We start from the raw sequence: 10,039 nt of genomic DNA, 5'->3' as shown, positions 1-10,039 counted from the left end.
CGATTTCTCTGTTACCATGGTAGAAATACATGCATTATTTACTGGTCCTGGATCTCCAAGAGTGAGGCAGTTTAGGACTGACAGTCTTTTTTAGAACTCTGACGATTACTCTCTAGTAATCCATGAGGAAAAAATACTTTGTCTAGTCTAGGCGGTTATGTTAAGCTTTGAATGAAAATAAGAAGGGGACTGCAAAGCACCTTTCTGGACTATGTAATCTACCACTGGGTTTTCCAAAGGAGTGGACAATGTTGACACCGCCGGGCGAAGAGAAACCCCAGAAGCGGGTGAGGTTCCGCGTGGCTTCGGGGAACAGTGGTCGGGTGCTGAAGGAGATTTTTAAAGATAGGGGGCCGTTTGACTCGTTGGATTCAGATTGTACCAGTAGTTCGGATGCGGACCGGGCCAGTACGCCTTCCACAAGTGGAGATGCTAACGGACATGCTTTTCTACATGTGTTTCTAGGCTCCGAGTTGGATGATAGCGAGAGCGAGCGGGATGATTTGCTCATGTATGCTGGGGCCTCAAAGGACAGAGCACCAATTAGCCACAAGCGTGTCAACATCCTCAGCAAAAATGGGACTGTAAGGGGGGTCAAGCACAAAGTCAGTGCAGGTCAGGTCTTATTTGAAAACCTCCCTAATGCATGTGGGGTAAGTGATCTAGGTCACTTCAAGTATGATGAATATGTATTGTACCTTTTCAGTGTTATCATAGTTCTCATAGTTTTTACAGGTGTTTGAAGCTGGTGGACCAAAACAAAAATGACTTTAGGTTTTGGTCCACCAGCTTCAAACAGCTGTAAAAACAATATTTTGATGGTACAATCATTCTCTACACTATACAGTGCTTGTTTTCTCACATAAAGTGAAATTTGTAGTATTTTAGTGTAGTATTTTAGCAATCCACTAGATATTCCACTAGATAACACAGCCACAAAGTCAGAACAGCTTTCACAGTTTGACAACATTGATCAAATTAAGATCCTACATCTGTATGGTCACCTAGAGCTCCATTAGGTGGTAATGGAATGAGGCCTGTGAAAGGAGTAGATGGAGAATAGATAGTGCTGACAGCCAGGCGTAGAGAGGGATTACCTCCATGCTTACTCAGAGGTGTAGTCGATACACAACACTGCAGGACTTGGTGTACTGTACACTGTAAAAAACATTCTAGTTGTTTAAACTAATTATTATTATTTACTAAACTTTTCAGTCTAAGTGTTACCTGAACTTAACTCTTAATTGGCCCAAACTTAGCTCCAACTTGAGAAGAAATTTGCTAAAATGTTGTCAACTTAAAATGTTGTGTTTGCTCAACTTGTCTTATATTTTCATTCAACTAGAAATTATTATTTGGGCATCTTAATTAAAAAAGCCTGTGGAATTAGTTACACACATACAATGTTTTCAATTGACATATTTGACAGACATTGACATGCGTGATTACATTGTGCATGTTCATTTATACAGCCATTGTTTTTTGGCATGTCCTCCCTCGCCTGGGATTTGAAGTCCCAATCTCTTGGTTGACGACATTCTGATCTTCCTGCTACTCAATCATGTCTGTGTCATGACCGATTTGACCTGTATTGCTACACTTTGCACTTCAAAGGAAATCTCAGCTCTATTAAAAGTGCACTCAAGAAAAACTGTTTTATTTATCACAGTGATTAAGGAGTTAAATTAAAACAGAGTAATATTCCCATCAACATTAGACAAATATACAGGAAACCCTAGAATTGCTGATACTAGAGGGGTATGATGGGACTATATTCGTGGCTATATTAGGTTTTCAAAGGCCAATGCATGTTAAAGGGAGTTTTTCCCGCCTTTTTTTCTCCATCAATACTAGGGCTGTGGCTGTCACGAAATTTCATCACCCTGTGATTGTCAAGCAAATAACTGTTGGTCTCACGGTAACTGACCGTTAATGAACATAAACACATTTAGCATCTCCTGGCTTCCACGCATAGCCGTCAAGCCAATGATGCAGACCTTTGGAAAATGTACATTTTAAAAAGTCGAATAAATCCATATAATGGTGTTGACCTTACAGTGAAAAGTTATTAGGTGAACAATAGGTAAGTAAAGAAATAAAATAACAGTAAAAAGACAGTGAAAAATAACAGTAGCGAAGCTATAGAAGTAGTGAGGCTATAAAAGTAGCGAGGCTATAAAAGTAGCGAGGCTACATACAGTTAGTCAGGCTGACTGAGGTAGTATGTACATGTAGGTATGGTTAAAGTGACGATGCACTTTAGCAGGAGTATAAAACATAAAAAGAGGGGTTGGGGGGTGGCACACAATGCAAATAGTCCGGGTAGCCATTTGATTACCTGTTCAGGAGTCTTATGGCTTGGGGGTAAAAACTGTTGAGAAGCCTTTTTGTCCTAGACTTGGCACTCCGGTACCGCTTGCCATGCGGTAGTAGAGAGAACAGTCTATGACTGGGGTGACTGGGGTCTTTGACCATTTTTAGGGCCTTCCTCTGACACCACCTGGTGTAGAGGTCCTGGGTGGCAGGCAGCTTAGCCCCAGTGATGTACTGGGCCGTACGCACTACCCTCTGTAGTGCCTTGCGGTTGGAGGCCGAGCAGTTGCCATACACACCCTCCTAGTAACAGTCTGACTGCAGGTGTAGCCTATCTCTCCCCTGCACTTCCTGACGGGCTGCCCCCAGGTGGTGAGGGTAGGCAACAACACAGCCACCAAGGCAGAAGCTACTCTTCCTTGGGTTCAGCAAAATTAAGGCAGTTATATACAATTTCAGAAACATTACAATACATTGCAAAACATATTTCACAACACATTAAGTGTGTGCAATCAGCCCACTAATCTACTACCACATATTTACAACACAAAATCAATGCATACGTGTCTGTATGTTATCATGTGTGTGGGAATGTGTGCGTCTGTGCCAGTGTGTGTCTCTTCACAGTCCCCACTGTTCCATAAGGTGTAACTCTTGATCCACAATATAGCAGGGGATGTGAAGCCACAATACATATTTTTCCAGCAGCAGATTATGATCGATAATGTAAAAGGCTGCACTAAAGTTAAGAAAAACAGCTCCCACAATCTTTTCATCGATATCTCTCAGCTACTCATCAGTCATTTGTGTGTGTACTTAGTCATTTGTGTCAGCACATAGATAAAGACAGGTTTCCAGTAGAACATCATGCTATTACAATATTTAGAAAAGGCTAAATGTACAACAACAAAATATGATGTACTTACTTTGATTAGGGTTGTACTGTTTTGGCAGATTACAGGTGGATATTCTTGATCTATTTCTATATATATTTTTTTAATGTTAGATGAGGTATGACTGCCAGAAAAAAATTACACTTTGTAAATTATAGACACTTAATCATAGGACTGGATGGTTTAAAATACTAACGTTAATTAGCTAGTTAGCTAGTTATTCTGCTCATCAAAGCCTATTGTAATAGTAAGTAAACTCGGCTGTTTACAGCTAGCGTTAGACATCTAAATAGGAGTCGTAGCTAGGTAAGACCTGAATGTCTCTCGGATTGCTAAATAACTGGCTAGGACCTAAACATGATCGCGGACAGCATAAACTATTAACGATATTGGTAACGTCAGCTAACAGGATAGCTTCTTCGCTCCAGCAGCTAGCTAACGATCAGTGTTCAAACATTACTTAACTATCTAGCTAATTTAGCTGACAATCGTTAGCTTGCTAGGTGGCTAGCTAGTACCTATGTTCAACATATACTGTTGCTAGACACAAACAGAACGATGCATAGAATGATCTGCAGAAAAAGCCACACAAGGAAACTTTTAACTAAGTTAAAAGCTAGCTAACATTAACAAAGTAATTTCCCAGTGACAGTTTCAACAAGCAAAGCAACAACATTTACCTCAAATAATTATTGCCTTAGCATAATAGCTAGTTAGCTATTTCAGTATGGACATTCAACACTGGTACAATAATCCAATCTCTTATGACAATGCAAAAGTTATCCTTTTCGTCTTCTTCTTCAATGGTACTATGGCGGTCCGCAATCAAACATTAGAGGTAAATGCCCTCCCTCCCATGCCTTTGCCACACATCTATCACAATGGCTCTAATCTTACATTTGGCCTCACCTACATCTCATACTGTCTGAACTAACTTCACTTTGCATCAAGGTTCTCCAACTGGCGAATTTGAACCATGGGTGGTTTTCAGAGCAAAAAAATTACAATAATATTTGAATCTTCATTGGACATAAAATACTATAAAAACGTGTGTGATCGTTTCCCAATGTAATCAATGTTCGAAATGATTATGTTTTTGTGAAATACTATCTGTTTTGGCTCCTTGCAGTCAATTTACAGTGTACAAAGGATTTATAATTATAAAATGGGTTGTTTGGATCCTGGATGCTGATTGGATGAGCAGTGTTCCAAGCCGTCCATTTAGAATAAGGTTTAACGTAACAAAATGTGGAAAAAGGGAAGGGGTCTGAATACTTTCCGAATGCACTGTAGTGGGTTCTATGGATGGTCTTAAACTGCAGTAAATTATGTCTGAGATTAAATGAACATGACTGGGCATTCTAACATACTGTAGGTCAAATTAGCTTTTGGATTTCCTGTCTTTTTCAGCTTCAGACAATAGCTAATATTTCACTTAAAACAGTTAAAAAATAAATATGTATAGGGGTAAGGTGACGAGGCATCACGATTTATGATAAAAAGAGTAGCAGTAGCAAATATGATGATCGTAAGCGACTGTGTGTTTGTGAGTGTAGAGTCAGTATGAATGTGCTTGATGTAGCCATTGCATGCTAGAAATATTGGACCAAATACTAAACTTTTTACTAAATTTAATACACTACAAGTGAATTTGTCCAAATACTTATGACAACTTCAAATCGAGGGACTAGATACATAAAGTGCATTTATATCTAACTGGTAAAACAGATATGTATGAAAATACTCTTAAATAAAAGCTGAGATTCTATACTGTCACCTCATAAAACATTTGATGTAAAATCCCAGAATGCTGGAGTATAGCGCCAAATTAAATGTTATAACTAATAAAATAAATACCGTCCAGTATTTATTTATACCAAATAAATACTGTAGGTAGGGGAGAGTATAAGGTTGATCACATACCGTATCTAATTTCCTTTTTGTGTGTTTTCCTTACAAGCCCGAGTTGACACTAGAATTTGGGCGGATAGTGATCTACACCACCAGCTTTCGAGTAGTAAGGACCACGTTTGAACGGTGTGAGTTGGTCCGGAAGATCTTTTCAAACCACAGGGTCAAGTTTCTGGAAAAGAATATAGCCCTGGACTGTGAGTATGGGAAGGACCTGGAAGAACGATGCAAGCGGGTGGGCGAACCTCCCTCGCTACCAGTCGTGTTCATCGATGGACACTACCTCGGGGTCAGTGCTTTCACTTGGTCATTACAACTCATTTTCCAATTCCTGGGCTTGTGTTTATAAAACATCTCAGACTAGGAGTGTTGACTTAGAATCCATATGGTCTTTTATATCATAATGAATAAGATGACATGTACAGAGGGACCTGATACATCACTCCTACACTGACACACTTTATGAATAATGTCCTATTATGAAACATTCTAGCACGTTTTACCATCAAAAAAAACATACAATCCATCTCAGTGCTTGACTTGGGTAGGAGCTCACTGCAGCTGAGTACTGGCACGTCAAATTTTCAACTGATTGAGTACCTGCACCTCTTATAGAATTATTAGCTCAAAGGTTTAAACAGTACCGACACGCAAAATTAGTACCGGCCCCTATTTCGGTCCAAGTCAAGCACGGACCCACCTTGATCCTATCGAAGTGTTATGAATATATTAGCTATGAAATTATCAAAGGTCTAGTAATGATATGATGCATCTTACACTATGATAATAACTTTGCAGGGTGCTGAGAAAATATTGGACATGAATGAATCAGGAGAACTTCAGGATCGTCTGGCCAAAATTGAGGTAATTTTTAATCAACTACCACCAAACAGATACAATATATTCAGTAATAACACTGGTAACTGCACAGTTAACAAATTCAATGTCATGTTTCAACTGATGCCTCTGATGCCTCAAATTACAAAAATACTCCAATATGTTTGCAATTAAATATGATTAAAATAAACATAAATGAAACACAGGATAGGAAAATAGTATTGATCATTCTGATATACCATATAGGCTTACTCGCCGACAATGATACATCAGTGAACTGACAAATGATGAATGGGCATCAATAATGGAAGGCTTGTTATTGATTCTGCATCTAATAAATTTGTTCACACACAGGTGTGAGGGTCATATCAAAAATTGAGGTTGTGTTTCAAACAGAGCAAAGACACTGACAGACAAACAACTGTGAAAAGGTTTTTGAAAGAGAGCAACCCGGCTCTATGTATTTTACTGGTTTGTGACTCATTGACACTGCCCCCGGTTAGAGGGGAATAAAGCAGGCCAAGAGTTACCCCCACAGGAACTTTACAGTGGCTTGCAAAAGTATTCACCCTCCTTGGCATTGTTCCTATTTTGTTGCCTTTCAACCTGGAATTAAAATAGATTTTTTTGGGGGGGTTTGTATCATTTGATTTACTCAACATTCCTACCACTTTGAAGATCCAAAATATTTTTTCTTGTGAAACAAACAAGAAATAAGACAGAAAAACAGAAAACTTGAGCGTGCATAACTATTCACCCCCCAAAAGTCAATACTTTGTAGAGCCACCTTTTGCTGCAATTACAGCTGCAAGTGGGGTATGTCTCTATAAACTTGGCACATCTAGCCACTGGGATTCTTGCCCATTCTTCAAGGCAAAACTGCTCCAGCTCCTTCAAGTTGGATGGGTTCCGCTGGTGTACAGCAACCATTAAGTCATACCACAGACACTCAATTGGATTGAGGTCTGGACTTTGACTTGGCCATTCCAGGACATTTAAATGTTTCCCCTTAAACATTGTTCTGCTGGAAGGTGAACCCCCGTCCCAGTCTCAAATCTCTGGAAGACAAACAGGTTTCCCCCAAGAATTTTCCTGTATTTAGTGCCATCCATCATTCTTTCAATTCTTGACCAGCTTCTCAGTCCCTGCCGATGAAAAACATCCCCACAGTATGATGCTGCCACCACCATACTTCACCTTGGGGATGGTGTTCTCGGGTGATGAGAGGTTTTGGGTTTGAGCCAGACATAGCGATTTCCTTGATGGTCAAAAAGCTAACTTTTTGTCTCATCTGACCAGAGTACATTCTTCCATATGTTTGGGGAGTCACCCACATGCCTTTTGGCAAACACCAAACATGTTTGCTTATTTTTTTCTTTAAGCAATGGCTTTTACCTGTAAAGCCCAGCTCTGTGGAGTGCACGGCTTAAAGTGGTCCTATGGACAGATACTCCAATCTCCGCTGTGGAGCTTTGCAGCTTCCTCAGGGTTATCTTTGATCTTTTTGTTGCCTCTCTGATTAATGCCCCCTGGTCCGTGAGTTTTGGTGGGCAGCCCTCTCTTGACAGGTTTGTTGTGACGTCATAGTCTTTCATTTTTTTAAATAATGGATTTAATGGTGCTCCGTGAGATGTTCAGTTTCTGATATTTTTTTATAACCCAACCCTGATCTGTACTTATCCACAACTTTTTCCCTCTGTTTGGAGAGCTTCTTGGTCTTCATGGTGCCACTTTCTTGGTGGTGTTGCAGATTCTGGGGCCTTTCAGAACAGGTGTATATATACTGAGATCATGTGACAGATCATGTCCCACTTAAATAAAGTCCACCTGTGTGCAATCTAGCTAATTATGTGACTTCTGAAGGTAATTGGTTGTAATTTTTTTCATTTCACTTTACCAATTTGGACTATTTTTGTGTATGTCCATTACATGAAATACAAATCTATTTGAATTACAGGTTGTAATGCAACAAAATAGGAAAAACGCCAAGGGGGATGAATACTTTCGCAAGACACTGTATTTGAACCCACTGAGGAAGATGGACATGGGGATGAAAAGTGGGAAAAGTTCTGTTGAAGGAAATGAAAGTCAATGAATATACTGTACATATGATATCACAAGAGCAGGCTTCAAGTGTTGGGGATGGGGAGTGGAATGTGCAGCTCAGGGTTGTGAGGTGCTGATAACAGTCACCGGCAGGGAATTTGTAACACCTTTCCTATCAGGGAAAATAACAGCAGAATACAAGGCCATGTTGACAAGCTTTCAAAGTAAAAAACCCAATTAGGCATACAACGATGCACATAAACCCTTACATACACTACAGAACTATGCTAATTAGCTTTCAATTCAGCCAGTGGCATAACTTGTGTCGTGGAATTATTGTAATCAAGAGGAGACTTTAAAATTTCTTCAAAACAATCAAACTGTATTATTTAATTACTGCAGTAATGGAGCTTGTCAATGACCCTTCCATAGGTGATTAGTTGAGAGCCCAACGAGCGGATTTGAGCCATAGCATTTTATACCAAAGTCCATCCTCCTGGATGTTCATGACAAACAACAGATGTATGGAATGGGTCACTAATAATTCAGACAGTATCTGCTGTCAAGACTGTTCTCATTGTGTAGAGGACCAGGGTCTGGCCCCCAACTCCATACTGGAGACATCTCCCCCTGGTACCCCAGTACAGACACATTAACTCATGCTATGGAATGAGGTCTTGTTAGGCTTATCACCCAAAGACATAGTAAATCCTCTGCCAGTGTTAAATCTCCCAGAGGCTCACTTTCAGTTCACACAGACACAATAGAGTTATAAGAACCCTTTATTCAGTTGCATAAAACAGCCATTTGATGCTATTACAATATTATAACAATTTTGCTCTCACAATGTTTTTTTGTGTGTGTGTTTTCCCCCAGAGGGTACAGCACCCCCACACGTGCCAGACCTGTGGGGGCTTTGCCTTCGTCCCGTGCCCCATGTGCCATGGTAGCAAGTTGTCAGTTTTCCGCAACTGCTTCACAGAGTCGTTCAAAGCCCTGAAGTGCACCTGGTGCAACGAGAATGGCCTGCAGCCCTGTTCCAGCTGCAGCCAATGATGACTCTAAGTGCCTGATCGAAATATCACCTTTCCCCAGGCCCTCACCAAGCCCACACAATGTATGGTGTCCATATTAGGACAGCCAGAAATACAAACAAGTCCTAGCGAGACTGAGGCTGTCCTAATATGGACACTGTACGAATTGGACTCTGTCAGAGATAAGACTTGATTTTTCACACCATGGCTTATCCTCCATGGGAGATTGTCAATAAAATTGTGTTTTCAAGAAAATATAAGTCTTTAAATGGGTTTTATCTGTGGCACATTTACACTTAGTTGATCAATTACACATTTTAAGTTATAATTTTTCTCCATGGTATGACATTTTCATCAGCCTGTCCTAAAATGTATCAAGCTGTGCCCCTCCCCATTTAAATGGAACCAATAAGTTGAACAGACAAATACAAGGTCAGTCTAGGACTCCCCCAGGATAATCTAGAGTTGGTCATTGAGGTGTAAGACAATCACTGATATGTAACCGTGTAGTGGTGACCTGATGACCTGTAGTTTGTTAAATAATTAAGCTTTCATCACTAATCCTATGGCCTACATGGAACAGGATTAAGGAGCAGAGAGGGAAAGTAAAGTATTGTGTGTTATTGGGCCACTCCACTTAAATAAATGTAGATAAAATAAAGGGATAATAATACTAGCTCTGGTAGAATAAAATATACATGTTTATTAGGATGAGAGAAAAGCGCTTTCCTTTACAGTCATAAAATAGAGGAAGCATTTACAGCAAATTCCAGTTTAATAGTATTGGAAATGTGTGCATGGAAACAATGGAAGCATAAGATTCCATAGACATAGGATGTTAGGCATCAGGACCACTGAGTAACGAAACTTACTGTTAGGCAGCTTAATAATGTATATGTCACCAACAGATTTATCCTAGTTAGGTTTCCATTCAATTATTCAAGCCACAGAAAGGACTTTGATTGCAACTCCATCTCTTACCCTGAGGATAAAGAGGGACCCATT

At 39.9% G+C, this 10,039-nt stretch overlaps 1 protein-coding gene across 1 annotated transcript; it reads left to right on the top strand.

The window, feature by feature from the left end:
- Nucleotides 1-248: 248 nt before the first annotated feature.
- On the top strand, nucleotides 249-9,056 carry LOC139422103 (glutaredoxin domain-containing cysteine-rich protein 1-like). Its single transcript, XM_071173251.1, has 4 exons — nucleotides 249-653; nucleotides 5,167-5,406; nucleotides 5,916-5,981; nucleotides 8,877-9,056. The coding sequence occupies exons 1-4, from the start codon at nucleotides 249-251 to the stop codon at nucleotides 9,054-9,056; spliced, it is 891 nt and encodes a 296-aa protein (XP_071029352.1).
- Nucleotides 9,057-10,039: the final 983 nt, after the last annotated feature.

The sequence above is a fragment of the Oncorhynchus clarkii genome, chromosome 12 (genome assembly GCF_045791955.1).
Source record: "Oncorhynchus clarkii lewisi isolate Uvic-CL-2024 chromosome 12, UVic_Ocla_1.0, whole genome shotgun sequence".
NCBI lineage: Eukaryota > Metazoa > Chordata > Actinopteri > Salmoniformes > Salmonidae > Oncorhynchus > Oncorhynchus clarkii.
The sequence above is the reverse complement of the archived record's forward strand: the minus strand, read 5'-3'. Positions and strand labels throughout refer to the sequence as shown.